This window comes from Haematobia irritans, chromosome 3 (assembly GCF_050003625.1).
Source record: "Haematobia irritans isolate KBUSLIRL chromosome 3, ASM5000362v1, whole genome shotgun sequence".
Classification (NCBI taxonomy): Eukaryota; Metazoa; Arthropoda; class Insecta; order Diptera; family Muscidae; genus Haematobia; species Haematobia irritans.
Genome location: NC_134399.1, coordinates 137,783,854 through 137,806,564, shown reverse-complemented (window position 1 = coordinate 137,806,564; position 22,711 = coordinate 137,783,854). Strand labels below are relative to the sequence as shown.

The 22,711-nt window shown below is 32.8% G+C and overlaps 2 protein-coding genes across 4 annotated transcripts in view; both read left to right on the top strand.

Moving 5' to 3' along the window:
• Window positions 1-22,711, top strand: part of Ptp4E (Protein tyrosine phosphatase 4E) — a 446,480-nt gene that overhangs the window by 167,737 nt on the left and 256,032 nt on the right. The gene's annotated exons all lie outside the window — the stretch shown is intronic.
• On the top strand, window positions 13,647-19,654 carry LOC142230687 (uncharacterized). Its single transcript, XM_075301318.1, has 2 exons — window positions 13,647-14,070; window positions 19,192-19,654. Exon 2 carries the CDS (start codon window positions 19,210-19,212, stop codon window positions 19,516-19,518), a length of 309 nt encoding a protein of 102 aa, XP_075157433.1. The 5' UTR covers window positions 13,647-14,070; window positions 19,192-19,209; the 3' UTR covers window positions 19,519-19,654.

Genomic DNA, 22,711 nt, shown 5'->3' with positions numbered 1-22,711 from the left:
TTCACTCTTACTACACGCAGAGAAGGAATATAATCACTTCAAACATGTTTCGAGAGCAATATGTTATTTTTGAACAATGAATTGGAACATTTTTGTAGCAAAAATTTTCTTTTCTCGGCAAACATATACATGGTGGGCGAAATCAGATACATGACTTACGAGAAAATAACATATTTGCTACATACATGTTCCCCGTCCAAAAATAAAATTTTGCTCTTGAAACATGTTTGAGGTGATCATATTCCTTCTCTGTGTGTGTTTTTGAGAAGTGTGCTTTAGTTAGCGTTCATTTTATCTGAAATTTATACCCAAATTTAGTTCAAGAAATTTTGGATATACTTGAAATAAAGAAAATTTCGTTACGCTGGGGAAATTTCTTTAACAATTTTAAAAATTAACTAAAACAAAATCATATTTTTGCCATAAAAGTAAGCTAATTTCAGCATTTGTTCATCAACGGACATTATTCTGTGAATAAATCTTTTGTTTCTCATTCAAAAAATGAGCTTCTGAACTAAAGCCAATGAATTTCCAAAAAGTGCAAGAGAGGGCACAAACAAAATGTTCTCATAGGTTGCTTCGTTGGCACGAAAGTGACCAGTTAACGAATTTGGGTTTCTCTGAAATTTTACTAGCCAAAAGGTCAGCTGGAAATGTATACCTTTGATTTGCCACCAGAATTCAAGCGCCACCGATGGTCGCTCCCCGCTCATATTCATCGACCTTGGAATCACATTAAATGCCGAATATTATCGGGAAAATGTGCTAAAGTCGGTTTGGAAACCCTGGGCAGACAAACATTTCGGCTGCTAAGGTTGCCAAAATCCGGGACTTACACCCATGTTCGGATATCCACTTCAATTCCACTATCCACGAACGTGAAAATTTGGTGTTCTTAATTCCACGTTATTTTTTGAACTTTTCTGTAACCAGTTGGGTTGCACAAATCACCCAAAAATTCACTAAGGCGGAAATCAAAATAAGTATTTGAATTTATTATTTTTATTATTATTAAAAATGACGCAGTTTTAATAAAACTCATGTATTAAATATAAAACATTTCAAATTTTTTACGCGAGTACTTTTTTAACCGGAAATACACCCATCTTGGACATAATTCAACTTTCACCAAGACTTTTGCAAGTAAATTGATTTCACGAAAATTCCGGTGAAAGTGGATTGTAGGACAGAAAATCGTGGAATTGATTCACATTCACTTGGAGGTGGATTTGGGAACATGGGCATTAGTTCCGTCATTCCGGTAATTGTCGGGATAAGCAAAAACGGTCAAATTTTTCTAAATTGGTTTGCCATGATCACTGGTATTCCTTTTAAATAACGACAGTAGGTGTTATTGTCTGAAATCTGGGAAATTCCTAAATATTTTGGAACCACTGAAGCTTTCTCGCAATATTTTAGCAAATGTTGTTGTTTCTTAAAAGTCGGAAGCCTAATCTCATATTTACTGGCTATATTTTCGAGATCAATTTCACTTCGGAATCCAGGCTCTGAGGTGGAAATCGCTGGTTCTTTTATAGTGCATTTCGATACTGTGAATTTGGATATATCCATGGACATGGACCTTTAATTTTGAATGTGCCATACATTTTGTAAATTTAGGTGTTGAATAATTGAAATTCCCGCATTTTTGGCAAATTTAGTGAAAGATTGGGAACTTTTCCTGGAGGCGAAATACCGGCACATTCTGGCAAGACTATCGGTTGCAGACATTGGACATTCCAAAACGGCTCAACAATATTGATCTCAGCACAGGTCAACCAAGAATGGCTTAAAAATGAGGTTCCTTCACAATGTCCGAATCTCAATCCGTTGGACTTTTGCGCCTGTGGCAGTTTGGAGAGTAAAATTTGTGATTTGTGCCAGTTGCCTACCTTTCCAGATTCCAACAAATCTAAACTGATTCCAAAATTTGATTTTATTTCCGATATTTGTTGCCCCGGCACATTTTTCGTGCCGTGCAGACAACTTAGCAAACAAAGACATTTTTCGCTATTTGATGAAGTGTCAGACTGCCGTGTTGAACTCTATGAATGTTTTCTTCCTTGGCTGGCATTGTCAACGACATCAACACCATCCTCAATATGCCAGGATCCCCTCAACCCCATGATGAACAATCATACTCACCGATATATGTGTGTTGGTTTGTCTGCTGTTTGTCTTCAAATGCATTTGTTTTTCTTTTTCGGTGGCATATCCTTTTGCCTTCATACAACATTTTCTTAGTATCATGTGACAAATTGCAATTTTCAATGCAATGCCAAGTTCCTCTTTTTGAGTTAGCTTTCTCCTTGAAGTTTCCTTTAGGATGGTCCAATGTTGTTGACAAATGTCAACTTGAGAGTGATGACATTGTTGATTTAAGCATAATGATTCTTCCTTCATATTTGTATTCTTCATCGTTTGTCTGGATTGGCTTTGGCTTATAACATAGTAGAACTGACATTAGAAAAATTAAATGTGTTTTTTTTTCATATCGTTTTTGCAATATGTATGTATATGATTTGATGGTGACAAATGACTTTGTGTGATAAGAACAAGTGAGGAATATTTTAAGTTTATAGACCAAATTTCTGAATGCAATCCCAAATCATTCACATATGGGCCGATTCCATTTAAATTTAGCACACATAGCACAAAAGTCACTTTATAACTAATCCACAAAGGAATACGAAAGCAAGGTAAAGAAGAAGATTATTTTTTTTAATTTTATTGTACAAAAACAAAAAATGTCGAATATAACATTAAATTTTAGAATCAGTCTACATTTGTTCTAATTGGCTAACTTTCGGGAGAATTGTGGCCTTCAAACAGCCGACAAAGCTATCACACACTACATGAAGGTGGCTTCGCCGTATTTTGCCCCATTTCCGATGAAGAGCCGTCTTGAGATGATCGACACTTTGGTGTTTTAAGTGCCAACCCTATTCTTCAAAATTTCCCAGGCCCAAAAGTCCAATTGATTGAGATCCGGAGATTTTGGTGTGCGGAAGAAATGAAGCGAGGAATCTCCATTTTAAGTCATACTTGGTTAACGCGTGCTAAATGCGATGGTGCCGAAACCTGTTGAAATGTTCATGGTTACTGTCTTTAGGACATTTTTTCGATACGAAGATTTCGGGATTAGAGAACAAAAAAAATATTAATCATCGAAAATAGCTTTATTGTTTTTCAAAACATTCCCCATCAAGATCAATGCATCTTGTTGTTTGAGCCGATGTGTGAAAACTCGCATTATTGCTGTAAAGAAGGATCCGTCTTTGGCTTTCTAATTTATTTTGTCAAAATTTTTTTTCTATCGAAAATTTTGTCAAAATTTTTTTCCTATAGAAAATTTTGGCAAAAATTTTTCCTACAGAAAAATTTTTCGCAATTTTATTTCTATAGAAAATTTTGTCAAATTTTTTTCCTATAAAAAAATTTGTCAAAAGTTTATTTCTATCGAAAAATTTGTAAAAATTTTATTTCTATAGAATATATTGTAATTTTTTTTTGCTATATAAAATTTTTTTCCTATAAAAAAATTGTCAAAAGTTTATTTCTATAGAAAATTTTCCGAATATTTTATTTTTATAAAAAATTTTGTCAAAAGTTTATTTCTATAGAAAATTTTGTCAAAAATTTATTTTTATAGAAAATTTTGTCAAAATTTTACTTCTTTCTAAAATTTTGTACAAATTTTACTTGTATCGAAAATTTTGTAAAAATTTTATTACTATAGAAAAATTTTGTGAAAATTTTATTTTTATAAACAATTTTATTTATATCGAAAATTTTTGACAAAAATTTTGCTTATATCGAAAATTTTGTCAAAATTTTGTTTTTATCGAAAATTTTGTCAAATTGTTTATCCTATAGAAAAATTTGTCAAAATTTTATTTCTATAGAAAATTTTGTAATTTTTTTTTGTATAGAAAATTTTGTAAAAATTTTTTTCCTATAAACAAATTTGTGAACATTTTATTTTTATAGAAAATTTTGTCAAAAGTTTATTTCTATAGAAAATTTTCCGAAAATTTTATTTTTATAGAAAATTTTGTTAAATTTTCATTTCTATAGAAAATTTTGTTAAAATTTTATTTCTAGAGAAAATTTGGAAAAAATTTTATTTCTATAGAAAATTTTGTCAAAATTTTATGTCTATTAAAATTTTTTATTTATGGAAAATTTTATTTATATCAAAAATTTTGTCAAAATGTTAATCTTATAGAAAATTTTTTAAAAATATTATTTTTTTTTTGTAAATCTTTTTTTGCTGTAGAAAATTTTGTCAACATTTTTTTCCTGTTAAGAAATTTGTCAAAATTTTATATTTATAGGAAATTTTGTCAAAAGTTTATTTCTATAGAAAATTTTCCAAAAATTTTATTTTTATAGAAAATTTTGTCAAAATTTTACTCCTATCGAAAATTTGGTAAACATTTTACTTCTATAGAAAAATTTTGTGAAAATTTTATTTCTATAGAAAATTTTGTCAAAAGTTTATGTCTATAAAAATTTGATATTTATAGAAAATTTTATTTTTATCGAAAAATATTGTCAAAATGTTTATCTTATAGAATTTTTTTTTAAAGTTTTATTTCTATAGAAAATTTTGTAAATTTTTTTGCTATAGAAAATGTTATCAAAATTTTTTTCCTGTTAAAAAATTTGTCAAAATTTTATTTTTATAGAAAATTTTGTCAAAAGTTTATTTCTATAGAAAATTTTCCAAAAACTTATTTTTAAAAAAAATTTTGTTAAAATTGTACCTATATCGAAAATTTTGTAAAAATTTTATTTCTATACAAAAATTTTGTAAAAATTGTATTTTTGTAGAAAATTTTGTCAAAAGTTTATGTCTATAGAAAATTTTATTTTTATAGAAAATATTATTTATAACGAAAATTTTGTCAAAATGTTTATCCTATAGAAAACTTTTTCAAAAATTTTATTCCTATAGAAAATATTGTTTTTTTTTTTTTGTCAAAATTTTACTTCTACCGAAAATTTTGCAAAAATTTTACTTCTATCTAAAATTTTGTGAAAATTTTATTTCTATAGAAAACTTTTGTGAAAATTTTATTTCTATAGAAAATTTTGTCAACATTTTAACATATGTTATAGAAAATTTTATTTTTATAGAAAATTTTGTTAAAATTTCATTTGTATAGAAAATTTGGTTAAAATTTTATTCCTAGAGAAAATTTGGCAAAATTTTATTTCTATAGAAAATTTTGTCAAAATTTTATTTCTGAAGAAAATTTTGTCAAAGTTTTATTTCTTTAGAAAATTTTGTCAAAATTTTATTTCTATAGAAAATTTTGTCCAAATTGTATGTCCAAATGTTTATCTTATAGAAAATTTTTTAAAAATTTTATTTCTATAGAAAATTTTGTAAATGTTTTTTTAATTTTGTCAAAATTTTTTTCCTGTTAAAAAATTTGTCAAGATTTTATATTTATAGAAAATTTTGTCAAAATTTTATTTTTTTTTAGAAAATTTTGTCAAAAGTTTATTTCTATAAAAAATTTTCCAAAAGTTTTATTTTTATAGAAAATTTTGTCAAAATTTTACTTCTATCGAAAATTTTGTAAACATTTTATTTCTATGGAAAAATTTTGTGTAAATTTTATTTCTATAGAAAATTTTCTCAAAAGTTTATGTCTATAAAAATTTTATATTTATAGAAAATTTTATTTATATCGAAAATTTTGTCAAAATGTTTATCTTATAGAAATTTTTTTAAAAATTTTATTTCTATAGAAAATTTTGTAAATTTTTTTTGCTATAGCAAATTTTGTCAACATTTTTTCTTGTTAAAAAATTTGTCAAAATTTTATTTTTATAGAAACGTTTGTCAAAAGTTTATTTCTATAGAAAATTTTTCAAAAAATTTATTTTTATAGAAAACTTTGTTCAAATTTTACCTCTATCTAAAATTTTGTAAAAATTTTATTTCTATACAAAAATTTTGTAAAAATTGTATTTCTATAGAAAATTTTGTCAAAAGTTTATGTCTATAGAAGAGTTTATTTTTATAGAAAATTTTATTTATAACGAAAATTTTGTCAAAATGTTTATCCTATAGAAAAATTTCATTTCTATAGAAAATATTGTTTTGTTTTCTTCAATATTTTACTGCTATCGAAAATTTTGTAAAAATTTTACTTCTATCTAAAATTTTGTAAAAATTTTATTCCTATAGAAAAATTTTGTGAAAATTTTATTTCTATAGAAAATTGTGTCAAAATTTTATGTTATACAAAATTTTATTTTTATAGAAAGTTTTATTTATATCAAAAATTTTGTCAAAATTTTATTTTTATAGAAAATTTTGTCAAAAGCTTATTTTTATAGAACATTTTCCGAAAATTTTATTTTTATAGAAAATTATGTTAAAATTTTATTTCTATAGAAAGTTTTGTTAAAATTTTATTTCTATAGAAAAATTTGTCAAAATTTTACTTCTATACAAAATCTTCTAAAAATGTTATTTCTAGAGAAAATTTTGTCAAAATTTTATTTGTATACAAAATTTTATACAATTTTTACTTCTATAGGAAATTTTGTCAAAATGTTGTAAAAAATGTTGTCCAATTTTTTTTCTATTAATACTATTTCTATAGGATTATGTTTTAATATTTTATTTATAGAAAATATGATTTCTATAGCAATTTTTCTGAAAATTTTATAGAAATTTTATCTATAGAAAATGTTGTCAAAATTTAATTTCTATAGAAAATTTCGTTAAAATTTTATTTCTATAGAAAATATTAACAAAATTTTATTTCTATAGAAAATTTTGTCAAAAGTTTAATTTTGAGCTATTAGATACACAATATGTATGCACTATGCAGAAAGGATAGCAACAGGCAATGGATATGTGGCTATTTATTTCCCTCTTCTGATCACTCTCAAATGTTTGGAAAAATGTCATCAGCCACAACATGATAACTCTTCCAAACTCAACTCCCAAATGTCCCACATGATGATATCGTATTTTTCCAGCTAGTGAAAATTTTGCAATTGATTTATTCATGGCTTACTTGGCTTCATATCGATGTTTACATGGTGACTCTGATGAATAATGAGGCACTGGCCGGCCAATCATGAATTATTCCAAATTTCCCTCAAACAAGAAGCCATGAATGAAAAGTCATAAACAAAAATGTACTGCAATGTTTGGTTTTTGGAAATTTCATCGTTTGGAGGAATGTAAATTTTCAGAGGTTCTCTTTTAATGGACTTCAATTTAAACAACAAAATCAGAGGCTGCACTGAAATGCATGCAATGTTGTCTTGTGCCCAGACTTAATGGAGACAATCTACAGCCCTAATGTATGCACTTCGTGCCTCCTTCATTTATCTCCTCTCTCTCTGTCACTCTATTTTAGTCTGTTGCATATCCGGCTTTTTAGTACTTTAGATACTTGTTCGTCGCAGTTGCAAAAACAAACAAAAAATGCATCAAATATTCAAAATGTTTTTCGAATTGACATTGTATGTATATGGTAACGGTCGTTGACGTCACCCCAAACGCCAGAGCATCAATTGTAGGCGCAAAATGATGGTCATGACGCCGTCGTTTATAGACTATGTTGTATCTGGCAGTAGTGTGCATTGGGCGCGTGCATATTCGCTTCAAATGTTTCCTTTTCGTTTGTAAAAGCGTTTTATTTTTGTCAAAAGAGCCACACAAAATGAATGAATATTTATGGCAGGAAATGTTTGGGGTTTTGTTTATTGCAGAAAGTGCCATTATTCGCATAGTAGGTGTTTTCGGGTCTATAGATGTGCTTTTCTGATGTTTAATTGTGAGGAGACACTATCTGCGAAGTGCATAAAAAAATGCATTCAATGGCAGACATTGATTTGCATTTGCAAACTTTCTCTCTGTAGTATAAAAATGCGTTTTTAAGGGAATTTGGTGCAAATTGCCACTGATGGACCTGTTAAAGGATTGGTACCAGGAGTGGTTTGACAATAATTCCAATTTCGCCTTCTGCGAGATACACGCCATCTGTTTGCGGACATAAAATTCGTCTAGATTTCCATATAAGCTATATCGAAATATGGACCGACTCATAACGTAATCGGAAAATTTATTTGTGGACTTGAAATTCCTCAAGATTTGCAAGAAGTTAAAATTAAATCAGGAGATTGGTCTATGTGCGGGCTATAGCAAAATATGGACCGATACACACCATAATTGGAAGCTCAGTTGTTGGATCCAAAATATCTCTAGATTTCCAATTTCAAGCAAATCGGATACAAATTGCGGAATGTAAAACCTCATGAAATCAATCCGGGACTATATTGCAATACTCGGGACTATATTTTCGGAAACCGATATTTCGATATGTTACAAACGGAATGGCTTACTTATTATACCTTCATCACCATTTTCGAAAACTCCTATTTGACATTTAAAATGGATTCATATATTACGGATAGTCTTGTGTCGTTCCGGAATGAACTAGTTCCAATAAACTGTTCTCCAAATGGAACGACCGGTACTAGTTCCTTCACTTTCGTTCCTATAGTTCCATAGTTTTTTTTTTAATTATTTTATGTCTCATTCATAAGAAAACTAATTCGCTTTAAAAAAAAAACATCGAATGCGGAATATTAATCAAAAGTTTTATAGATTTTATTTTTTTAATCTTTTTATATTCGATTTCTTCGGCTTTTTTAGTCTACTTTTTAAACAATTAAAATGCAAGTTTTACTTCATTTTTTCATCTCAAAGGATATCTTTTATTTGAAGAAGTATAATTAGATTTAGTTGTTGAAACCACAAATACGAAGGAACGACGACAGTGATGGCAAATATTAAAACCGGTACGAATTATTAGAACGAGATGGAACAAAAGAAACGATTTAAAGGAACTAGTTCCTTTCTAAAAAAAAAACGAACGATAAGTCCGAATCACTACGGTGAACGGTTTTGCCCAAGACTAATTACGGAGACCATTAAAGAACTGTAGTTTGGAAATTGGTAATTCCAACAGAGTTACGAATGAAGGTAATATATTCGGCACATAATCCACCTAACACAGCTCATGGTGGAATTTCTAAAGCAGTGCACCGTATAAGGAAACTAGTTACGGATGTTGAGAAATAAATAAAAAAAATTGTGGCATATGCAAAACCTCGAAAAACTCCAATACTATCTTAAGACCTCTAATGGCAACAGAGAGACTCTTTCAAGGGATTTATGTCGATCTGATCGGACCATGTCCTCCAACGAAATAGCTTATATAGGTATTTTATTAATATTATACCATTTTTCCAAATCCCTAATTTTACATTCTTTGAAGAAGAATTGAATATATTAAAAATGGAAAGGATTTCCAACTTATTAAGGACATAAAACTACCATAGGGAGCGGACTCCCTATTCATTCATAGAATTGACGAATTTAGATTATTACGGGATAAGATGTAACAAAAGATGAGAGAAACTTACTTACAATCAATCTAGAGAGCTCATCAAGCAAGTTCCAAGAGCAAAATTTTATTTTTGTATGGTGACCATTTAACATGTTTGTAGCAAAAATGTAAAGGCTCTCGTTATACAAAAAATGGAAATGTGTGCTACGAGTCAACCCTTTGACTACCGATGTCCACTTAGAAGGACATTCGAAAACGACAACAAACACTATTTCCCCACTTAGCTTTGATTTATTTCTTGATGTTATCTTAAAGTATAGGCTTTATTCCCACATTGGTGAGCGCTAAAATGCATTTTTATAAACTTCTTTAACAATAAACGAAAACTGCGAAATTTTGAAATTATTTTTCTACTGTATATCTCTAGAAGCATGTCCGTCCATCCATCCGTCTGTTGAAATCGCGCTACCTTCCGAACGAAACAAGCTATCGACTTGAAACTTGGCGCAAGTAGTTGATGTAGGTCGGATGGTATTGCAAATGGGCCATATCGGACCTCTTTAACGTATAGCCCCCATATAAACCGACGCTCAGATTTGGCTTGCAGAGCCTCTTGGAGGAGCAAAATTCATCCGATCTGGTTGACTTCCGGAGCTCTTGGAGGCGCAAAATTCATCCGATCCGGTTGAACTTTGGTACATTGCGCTAGTATATGGCCGCTAACAACCATGCCAACCTTGATTCATATCGGTCTATAGTTATATATAGCCGATCCCAAACAAAAAATCTACCATAATTTTATTTCTATAGAAAATTTTGTCAAAATTTTATTACTATACAAAATTTTGTCAAAATTTTATTTCTATAGAAAATTTTATCAAAATTTTATTACAACACAAAATTTTTTCAAGATTTTGTTTCTATAGAAAATTTTGTCAAAATTTTATTTCTATAGAAATTTTTGTCAAAATTTTATTGCTGTAGAAAATTTTGTCAAACTGAATTATATATAATTATATTTTTTATGTAATATATACCCCGTATGGACTAACTTACAATTGAGAAGATGGTGGTAAGAAATTTTAAGATACCTTGCCATCGGCTAGTGTTACCGCAAGACAAGTAATTCGATTGTGGATGATAGTCTTTAGTACAAGTTTCTATGCAATCCATGGTGGAGGGATCATAAGATTCGGCCTGGCCGAATTTACGGCCGCATATACTTGTTTTTATTAGTGTAGATCCTCAAAATTACATTTTTTTCTACATGCAATTAGTACAAGAAAAAACGTGGAAAAATTAAAGTTTTAGCATTAAGCTTATTTCGTTTGTGAAAGGGTTAAGAAAAAATGCAATTTATCATTTAAAAGATATATGGTTTACAACTTTACAAAGTGATAGCAGTGTAGATTCAAAAAATTTTGAAAAGATATTTGGACATGTACCAGTTGGCCTAGATTTCCGGGAAGAAAATATTTGACATTTGATAATAGAAAATTTTTAATTTTTGAATTCAATCAGAAAGGAAGTCATTAGATATTGTAAGGATAGAAAATTTTAATATCCTGGACAAAATACCGTGACCTGGTTACCCGCATTAAGTATTATCTTGGATAATACATAAAATAAAATCAGCAAGAGCTAAATGATTCCTTTAGTGTTATTTTTGGCAAATTTTTGTTATAACTTGATGGAAAATGATCCAAAAGAAAAGTAGCTGTGCAAAGTAACCGGCAGTAAAATATTTAAGCGCTCCTCCGAGATTCGTGGCCATCGAGCAATTGTTCAGGACAGCGGAACGGTCGAGCTCTAATATGCACTAACTTATGTCCACACAGAGGTGCAAGATATGAGCAGATAGTAAATTGATAAATAGATAGTTTGAAAAATGGATTTTTTTGTGCCAACTACAATTCACACATTTTCTTTCTCTTCTCAGGTATGTCCTCTAAAGCAAAAAGAAGAACCAGTAAGTATGGCTAAATCGACTTAATTATGCACTCACAGAGAAATCCTTTAATTATTAACTAATTTGCTTTACTTTCAAATTCAATATGTTTTCGTATAAATTACTGCGAATTATTCTACACAGATGATGATCCATTTGCGACATTCTTTCCATTGCTAAATGTATGAATTTAATATATGTGTTATATCAAAAAGATTCTACATCACTTTGATAAAATACTTGTCATCAGTTCCTCAACAGATTCATTTACACATTGTTCGTAATAAAAAATATTTATGGTCTCTAAGCATTAGTCAACAAAATCTTCAAAAGGGCTGGGAATGAAATTGTCATCATCTTCCACAAATTCCCTTAAATCCAAAGCTATTACTCGTATATAAATCCAAGGCTACTATAAGAATTCTGCAATTCATGTACATTATTTATGACAGATTTCTGTAGAAATTTGATATCATATTTATATTAAATAAATTTTATTCATATTAACTGCAAGTATTGCTTTTGGTTATTGTCTTTTATCAATTTCTTAACTAGAATTAATGGCTTAATTCTAATAAAGGAGTTGATGTTATTTAAATTCAATTGAATTAAAATATAGTAAATGCCACAAAATTTTGTCTAGGTCAAATTGCGTTAAATTTTCGATAAAAAAATGTTGTCTTCTTTATATACATAAAACATGCCACCTTCATATTTTTTTTTACCCTCCACCATAGTATGGTGGTATATAAACTTTGTCTTTATATAATCTAGGTCGTGGTGAAATTCTGAATCGATCTAAGCATGTCCGTCCGTCCATCTGTTGAAATCACGCTAACTTCCGAACGAAACAAGCTATCGACTTGAAACTTGGCATAAGTAGTTGTTATTGATGTAGGTCGGATGGTATTGCAAATGATCCATATTGGACCACTTCTACGTGTAGCCCCCATATAAACCGATACCCAGATTTGAACTCCGGAGCCTCTTGGAGGAGAAAAATTTATCCAATCCGGTTGAAATTTGGTACGTTGTGTTAGTATATGGTCTCTAACAACCATGCAAGAATTGGTCCACATCGGTCCATAATTATATATAGCCCCTATATAAACCGATCCCCAGATTTGACCTCCGGAGCCTTTTGGAGAAGCAAAATTCATCCGATCCGGTTGAAATTTGGTACGTTATGTTAGTATATGGTCTCTAACAACCATGCACGTATTGGTCCACATCAGTCCATAATTATATATAGCCTCCATATAAACCGATCCCCAGATTTGATCTCAGGAGCCTCTTGGAGGAGAAAAATTTATCCAATCCGGTTGAAATTTGGTACGTTGTGTTAGTGTATGGTCTCTAACAACCATGCAAGAATTGGTCCACATCGGTCCATAATTATATATAGCCCCCATACAAACCGATCCCCAGATTTGACCTCCGGAGCCCCTTTGGAGGAGCAAAATTCATCCGATCCGGTTGAAATTTGGTACGTGGTGTTAGCATATGGACTTTAACAACCATGCAAGAATTGGTCCACATCGGTATATAATTACATATAGCCCCCATATAAACCGATCCCCAGATTTGACCTCCGGAACCTTTTGGAGAAGCAAAATTCATCCAATCCGGTTGAAATTTGGTACGTGCTCTTAGTATATGTTCTTTAACAACCATGCAAGTATTGGTCCACATCGGTCCATAATTATATATAGCCCCCATATAAACCGATCCCCAGATTTGACCTCCGGAGCCCCTTGGAGGAGCAAAATTCATCCAATCTGGTTGAAATTTAGTACGTGGTGTTAGTATATGGTCTCTAACAACCATGCAAGAATTGGTCCACTTCGGTCCATAATCATATAAACCGATCGCCAGATTTGGTTTTGGAGGAGCAAATTTATCGGTCTATAGTTATATATAGCCCTCAGATAAACCGATCCCCAATCACACAAAAATTGGTCCATATCGGTTCGTAATTGCCTGAAGCCCCCATATAAAGCGACCCCCATAACATAAGTCCATATCGGTTCGTAATTATTTTTAGACTTACCTATACATACCCAGCAAAAAAAGCGTCGCCAAAAAAGTAATGAAAATGTTCTTTTTGGATCCGGAAGTGGTGCAAAATTGACGCAGAAGCGATGAATTTTATATGGGCTTGTCATAGGACGGGAGTCCTACATTTCAACAGCCGTTGCACTGAATATGCATAACTTCTTTAAATGTGATCCGAATTCAATGTGTTTAAGTTCAAATGCCGTTTTCTTAGCTTTTGTTAAATCATATAATCATTTTCAAGTGTAATCCCGCCGTTAGGATTTGTCTATACCTTTTCTGCCTTTCGGTACGAAAATAAGGACATTTTCTAACGTCAAATGTCATCAACCCCCGCCTTTCGGCATCCAAGCTTTTTGTCATTCTCTTTGAGACTCTCTCGCTTCTACGAAGGTAAATATTGTTTGACGAACAATAATTTATTAAATAAAGCCCATACATTTTGGTTCAAATTCTAAACCAGTGCCTTTTTATTTCTTTTCTACTTTTATGCCACGCATTCATTGGTCCATTCGAGCCGAATATTAATTGGAAAGAATTAATTCGCTCTTTTTATTTCTTCTTCGAAGGCAAAGGCTACGCCAATCAACAACAACAACAAACGATCGACGATCACCATCCTCTACGAGGCATTTTCAATTTATTACACAAATATTTTTATTATCAACAACCAAGGTATGTACCAAAGACAATAAACTTGAGGAAGATAGGAAATTGGCTTGCGTCATACCAAATGTTGCATTTACCATGTTAGTTCCATACATGTTTGTAATTTTTTTATTTGTTTTTCGTTTTTATTTTTTAAATGAAAAACTTAATTTTCTTAATGAAACAATGTTAAATTTTAGGCTACAACAAAAAAATTACATTTTCCCCTTTATGGAAATTTATTTCGTGCACTTAATTTATTTTTATTTGCATTTTAATGCTATGTCAATACTTGTCGTATACGCGTTTGGTTCGAGTATGAAACTAACACGGTAAATGGTTTGTTCTCCTCAGTAGCTAATTTCCTATCTTCCTAGAGTTTATTGTCTTTGGTATGTACTTTCAGTGATAATTAAAAAGTGAGCATATCCTTCGGTGTAAATATAAATAAAACAGAAATAAACACTCGCCTACGGTCGCTTTACAACTCGTATTTTATATCGGTTGTACATTAAATCTCTACGAGAAAAAAATAAATTATCCGTCGGTCTTTAATACCCGGTTACATTGTCATTAAAGTGTTGAAAAGTGCATTTAATTCCACTTTGTTTTCGTCCAAATATTCTACGTCAAAGTTGAATTCAATTTCGCTGTATTTCTCCATTTGATTACATTCATATTGTTGTGTTTTTTCTTTTGGTTTTTTGATCTTCGATCGGCATAGAAAAAACAAAAACAATTGCATTGGTTGTAAGCATTGGTTTGCCAATAGGCATCAATAGTAAAGTGTTATACAGTTGCCGTTCAACTTGCTATACACACGTACGCACACAGGTGTTACATCCAACATACGTTCGAACTGCATACACGTTGGTTTATTAGCGTGGGTCGCTTACGGCGCGAAATTATAAAAATAATTTTTTGCAAGTTCAATTGAGAAAAGTATTTATTGTTGATTCCTACGGATATCGGTCGTTTACTATTATCGTTCATGTTACGTGGTAGTGTACCCTACGGTCGGTCGATATAAACAATAAAATAACAGTATTTATTATATATTATATTATCGTAATACTGACATATTTGAGTTTCCACGAAACTTTTTTATTTTTTATATTATTGTTGTTGTTGGACCTTACTGTTTCGTAGTGTGCATCTTACAGTCCGTGCACCCTACAATCGGTCAAGTGGACATTTTACAATTTAAAGTTCACGACTTTTCATTGTCTTGTAATTTTTCCATTTGGCAAGTGATATTCACGATACACTTGCACAAATTTTGTGTATCTACGTACACTGGGAGAAATTTTGGATAATATATACACTGAGAGAAACTCTCTCGTAATATATAAAGTTTACAATTTTTTCGATAATTCGCCACGCAAAAATTATTCTTTGTATTCTACGATACACTGAAAATATTTTTTGTATTCACGATACACTTGCAAAAATCTTTTGGAACACAGGGTACACTGGAAAAATATTGTAATATTGTCCAAATAAAGATTTTGCATATATTTCGCCACGCGAAAAAGGGTTTCATGTATTTACGATACACTTGAAGAAACTTTACGTGTTTTCATACACTTGGAGAAATTTTTCGCCAATTATTACAAAAAGTTAAAATACTTATAATTTACCTTACAGAGCTAATTTTAGCTGGTATTTCCAATACACTGTGAGGAAATTGGTGTATCGACGATACACTGTAAAAAATTGGTTGTACTCCGTACACTGTGAGAAATTTTCTGATCTCATTTTTTGTGTTTTTGTGGTAATTACGTTACCTTGTTTACATTTGTGGTACTTTCGGTACACTGCGAAAAATATTGTGTGTTGACGATACACATTTCGCATACACTGGAAAAAAGCTGCATTTTCATTTGTTCGACGACGAATCGAAGTAGCGTTTGGATCGATTTATACTCTTTTCGAGAGTTTTGGACATCACGTGTCAATTTTTTCGCCCTTTAAGTTTGACAGTACTTGATCATAATGACTACTACACCACTTACCGCCTTCACAAGAGCAACTGACGCAATAGTCCGATTTGAAGCGAAGTTTCACAGTTTGCGAGACAATGATCTCACCGCCTATAGACTAGAATGTCATGGTTCCGAGGCTAAGTCATTGTGGGAAAAGGTTAAGGGCTTATTCGACGAATGTCTTGACTTTGTTTCCACACAGAGCAACGCCACCGAGGCAGCCGCTGCTGCTGGCGGCAAATATGATGTGGCTTATAATTGTTACTTGAATGTCATGGAGTCAATTCAAGGTAAATTGGATGCACTACGTGCACCATCTAAGCATTCTGCTAAATCGCCTCGGTTGGAGGACCAAACATCTCTTTTGAATGTTTCTCATAGGTCCGATGACTCACACAGTTCTTCCGTTAGTTCTAGGGGAGACAATAGTTCCTCCCATAGTCTCAATCTACCGCCTTGTGATATAGATGTTTTTGACGGCGATTTTCTCAATTGGCCAACATTTAGAGATTTCTTCACAGCGGTATATATTAACAATAGCCGACTTAGCGAAATTGAGAAATTATGTCATTTGCTCAAGAAGACCAGTGGTGAAGCTCGCGAGGTTGTTTCGAAATTTCCGCTCACGCATAGAAGCTTCGCTCTTGCGTGGAAGGCACTAAGGGGTACTTATGATAATACCCGCCTATTGGTGAACCACCAACTCAAATTATTATTCGATTTACCGGTCTTGGAGTCTGAGACCAGTTCAGGACTGAAGAAACTACAACGTGGTATCTCGACATGCATTTCGACAATGTCCATCTACGATGTGGCTACTGACGATTGGGATCCCATCCTCGTCTTTTTATGCCTTCAGAGGTTGCCGAAATGTACTGTTACACTTTGGGAACAGAGTATTAAGGACAAGTCTGCTTTGTCTTTTTGGTCAGATTTGGACTTCTTTCTCACGGAAAGAATCCAGACATTGACATGTCTTCGGGATATCCGCGGCATTGACGCCAGGCCTCCGGCCAACAAAAGAGTTCGTTCGCATTTCACGAATGCGAAAGCACCTCGTTCCCCAACAAGTACGCCTCGTTCCTCCCAGTCCTCTCCTGACAGATTATGCGTTCTCTGTCGACGACAGCATCACCTCAGAACGTGTTCTAGGTTTCATAATCTTTCAGTTCTTGAGAGGATGAATATTATTAAGCGCCATCAGTGCTGCAGGAATTGTCTGTCCCGCAGACATATTGCAGCTAATTGCCCCAGCGCATATGATTGCGGTAAATGTGGTAGAAGACACCACACTCTTCTGCACAGGGATATATCAAATGATCCCATAACTTCTCCGGTCGTTTCCGCACCGCTTATACGAGATACCGGGGTAGCATCAGTGGATACCGATCAGCCTTCTACATCGACTGGCATTGTGTCAGGGACGTCGAGTAGACAGGTATTCCATACTTCGCGTACTGGAAATGTATTACTAGGAACTGCAATGGTGAATATCGTTCACCAGGGTATCACGTATCCTGCTAGGGCCTTAATGGATCCCGCTTCGGAATCATCCTTTATTACGGAAGGATTGCGGAACCGACTTGGACTGAGCACGTCTTCGACTTCGGCTACAATTTCTGGAGTGAATCAAAGTGTTTCGATCACGTCGAGAGAACTTTGTTCACTTTGCATTGGTACCCCACTAGATGAGTCGCTCCTACTGGAGACTACAGCGTACGTTCTTCCGAACATTTCCGGCAACCTGCCATCTTTTTCTCTAAATCGTGACATTGTGTCTAGCATGCCAAATCTACGTTTGGCTGACCCCAATTTATTTGTTTGTCGTCCTGTTGACCTTCTGTTGGGCGCGGATCTTTATCCGAAAATTTTATTGCACGGTACTCGAAGGAATATTTTGGGATCATTACTAGCACAAAACACAGTCTTCGGCTGGGTTGTCACGGGTCCTATCCCTTCCTCGAATATTTCTGTCTACACGACTACTGTGGACCTCTCCAAGGAAAATGGTCTTCACGAGACACTTCACCGCACTTTGGGAACTAGAAGAGCTTCCCCGACGTCCTCTCTTATCTGATTTAGATAAGTTTTGCGAGGAAAATTATAAAACGACATCCCGACGGTATTCTGAGTGAAGATACTCTTCATCTCAAAACTTATTTCTCCGGACAAATCAGAAATCAAGGACGGGTTGCCTGACACACTTTCTTCGAAATGAGGCATTCTTCTTGTGAAAACCATGAATTAAGACGATTCACCACGACTTTGTCCGGGGGTATATATGGTTATACCATATGGGGCCAGTTTAGGTTACGCCTACGAATGAGGAGAAGACAATTTAACTTCGATTGGTTTTCACTGCCTTGAATGACATTTTTACACGTCGGTCCGACTCAACAATCAGACTTGTTTCTCCTCGTTTTGAGGTGGAGGTTGTATAAATTCGTATACAATTGCGATATCACACAGATGTATACAGACATATATATGTTGACCCGTTCTAGATTTTTCATCATTGAATACAACTACGATATTCTCTGCAAATACTATCCAGGACTTTTTATTTAATTAAACAGTGACTTTGACATATTTTACCATTGGCTGACGGCACGGAGAATGAGTTTCCTCTTTATGCATACGTCCTACGGAGGTGCATGTACGTTGACGACGTATTGACGGGGTACCATAATTTGGGTAATGCGCCTGGGTCAAGGGGCAATACACGCCATGAGTTTGAGCTTGTCCTATAGTACGCTATTTATCACGGTTATATTTACAAAACTGTCTGCTTTTCTACGAAAGCGGTAACTTTACATGCTACTTTTGATTTGTCCACGACATTCTCGACGAGAACTATTACTCCCCACTACGTGGAAATTATGTCGTCTTCGCGATATTCATCCGGAGACTATCGGCCGTCGTTTGTTCAAATGGATTACATCTATGTCTTTTAGGGAGTTAACATAGGTCTATCTGTCGCGTTATGCTCGCGTCCTCCCTAGTTTTTGTCTACGTGAAAATCTATGGTTTGATGGCCGCGTTCGAATCGCGATAGATCGGGCAACATACAAGTTGTAAGTCGACCTAGGGTTTCTGGTCACCCTGACCATTTTGTTAATTTGGTTTTTCGTTCCGTCATCGAAATCTTTCTATATTTTCATAGATAGAAAACATAGCAAAGATGGCTGCTACCCTTCCAGAGTCTGAGGACGACGTCCCCATGTTGGATGAGGAACGGGAGATTAATTCTAGCATCGCACCCCTTGCCGATGAACATACCATCAGTACGACTACTGATTCTGCCATTCTGGCCGACAATGTTGCAACAGCAACCAATAAAAAACCGTTGACGACGGCTTCTGGGGTTCCTCCAGGAGAATTGTTTGTGGCTTCGCCACCCCATATCACACTTGGGTGTAAGGTAGTCTTCAACAGCCTTCTGACTTTACGAGTCCTCGACACCCGGCTCTTCCGAGTCAAATTTATTTGAAATTTAAAAATCGATCGGGCTTAACGAGTCCATTTACGATCGCGTGCTTGACGAGCACATTTGTAAATATGAATTTGTTTTTGAAAAAATGAAACATGAAATGGAAACCATAACAAGAAAAAAAATAAGAATTGAACTAAAATAAAATGCTCATTTTTGTTAACTGAAATGTACATCCTGTATACTTTCATTATTTCATTATTTAAGTGTAACTATGAATTTATGTTTTAAACTTTGCAACCTGGCTGGATGTTGCAAGGCGGGCGGCAATGTTTAAGTTCAAATGCCGTTTTCTTAGCTTTTGTTAAATCATATAATCATTTTCAAGTGTAATCCCGCCGTTAGGATTTGTCTATACCTTTTCTGCCTTTCGGTACGAAAATAAGGACATTTTCTAACGTCAAATGTCATCAACCCCCGCCTTTCGGCATCCAAGCTTTTTGTCATTCTCTTTGAGACTCTCTCGCTTCTACGAAGGTAAATATTGTTTGACGAACAATAATTTATTAAATAAAGCCCATACATTTTGGTTCAAATTCTAAACCAGTGCCTTTTTATTTCTTTTCTACTTTTATGCCACGCATTCACAATGTTTTGGATGTGATTAAAAAAATTTGTGGTATTTTGACAAAAAAATAATTATTAAAAGTTTTGTGATTTTTAATGCAATCTAACGCTTGTCTGAAACCCTTGACCTCAAATATTTTCAAAATTTTGCAATTTTTCTAGAATGAATTTAGAAATTTTTTCGACAAAATTTAAATAATTTCGACCATTTTATTAATCCCTACCCGGTTTTAAACATATTTGAAACAAAAAATTTCAAAATTGCCCTTTAAAAGTATGAAAGAAGCGAGTTATAAAAAATTAAATTAAAAGAACTTCCTGAGTAGTTAAAATAAAGAACATCCCTGGAAGGACATTTTTGGAAGTGCTTTTAAAGTTGTGCCTTTAGAAGTACTTCCAAATTTTTTTGCTGGGTACCTTTTTTGTCTAATATATACCACGTATGGACTAAATTACAATTTAGAAGACGTTGTTAAAAATGTTTTAAGATACCTTGCCATCGGTAAGTATTACCACAACTCAAGTAATTCGATTGTGGATGACAGTCTATCGTAGAAGTTTCTACGCAATCCATGTTGGAGGATACATAAGATTCGGCCTGGTCGAATTTACTGCCGTATATACTTGTTCTTCGTAAACTATACTGAAAAAATGTTGTCGTGAGGCCAAAGACTTCATGTCCCAACAATACGAATATGCCTTTTTCTTACAACGAAACATATAATAATTTGTTTTATTTTTTTTTTTCATCCGTGTACTTGAAGACGAGTCTGAATTTGGAAATTTAAGTTTTCGTTAACATGTTCATAAAGGACTGTGATATCAAATGAAGAAAAATTTAAATAAAAAATTGATTAATTAAAATTTGTTTCCTAGTATCAAGTACGCAAAACTCAAATTTAAAAGAGAATTGTTTCTTAAATGTATCCTTACTTCAATTCTCTGCTTCTTTGGCTCGGAATCAATACCAAAATCATTAGTGTAAAGACAAAACCTTTGAAACAGGGCATACTTTTTTTGTCGGTGTATATTCAGCATACTTCTCAGAGTAATTCAATTTGTTTCGTCAACTTTAAGATATGCGCTTTAAAAAAGGTAAAAAAATCCCTTGAAGTCCAACAACCTCAACTAAAGACTCTTCAATTAAGGGTGAATTACTAAATTGAAGAAGTACCTTAAGGCAAACATTATTTCTTTGCATTTTGTGGGTGTCAAAAGGAAAGGAAATATTCTTAAAGATCCATAAATTCAATAGAATTAACAAACATGAGGAGGGGAGAGTATTGTCTGAGCAAATCTTAAGAAAACTAGATCTTTTTCAAGTAGTACATTTTGGGGTACATTTTTTTCCTTCTATGGTTATACATGAATAGGCCTTGCGGTGGAGAACATATAATGCACAATAAGGGGAGACTATATGGATGTGAGGGGTGGCTGCTGAGTACAGCTCGTTACTAATGATGTTTATGACATTTGCCCAACGTTTGGTCTCATGAATGCAGTACTGGGATTCCCCTTCATATCATTTTATTTTTATTATCATCGTCATCAGTAACATAGATGAGACTCTAGGATATGAGTAGTGTATTTGTGAAAAGAATATCAATTTTTTTTCTTATTTTGGGCCTATATGAGATGGTGTCTAGGATATGATGAATTCGGTACATAACAATTTATCCCAAAAGAAAGGAAAACGAAAAACTCCAACCAAGGGGATTATTAAAGTTTTTCCACATTAAAGAATAAAGTTTGAAGGGGGAAAAAGTATATTGCTGTTATTATACAGAGGGTGGGTTTTCCTTAAGTCATCCTGTAAGGATTTGATTTTGGTGAGGGTGTATCTTGTATCACATCATCCCCACACACCAACCTGCAACTTTGTTGTTGTGGTAACCAGCAATGTTGTTATCATCATTCCCTGGGCCTGCATTTAGGTTAAATCACTCACAGATGTTGTTAACAGCCTTTAAACTGAAGATAAGATTTAAGAGCCAAATTCTCGTTGGAACTTTAATTAAACATTAAAAATTCATTGATATTAATTTGATGCCACTTCAATGTAGACAAAAATGGAGGTATTGCAGAACCTGAAGATGTCGTAAACCATCTGTCTTAGTAGACTAAAATTATAGCCTTTTAAAATGTATTTGTCTGTCAGAGAAACTGCAACATTTCAAACTTATGGACAACTCTGAAACTATGGACAGAGAAAATGAAATGCCGTCTCTACCACCGCAATTATCATATAATCGCTTCAATTCAAAAATAGTATTGGTAGTTATTCTCAATTTTTGCGTACACACAAAAAAAAATTTCTGATTCAATCACGAAATTAAATGATCCAATTAATTTTTAATTGAAATGTCTTCAATCACGGAAATGATAGTATAAATTAAAAAATTAATTGAAGGTCAATTAAAAAGTTAATTGATCCAATTAAAAAATTAATTGATACTATTATTTTTGTGATTGATTTTGTTTCAATTAAAACATTTGTTGAATCAATTAAATTCTAAATTGAATATTTTTTAAAACTCAATTAAAATTTTAATTGGAAAAATTTCCGTGAAATTTTTTTGTGTGTAGCATAGAAGATGCATTTCTCTGATAAAGATTTTTACTTGAC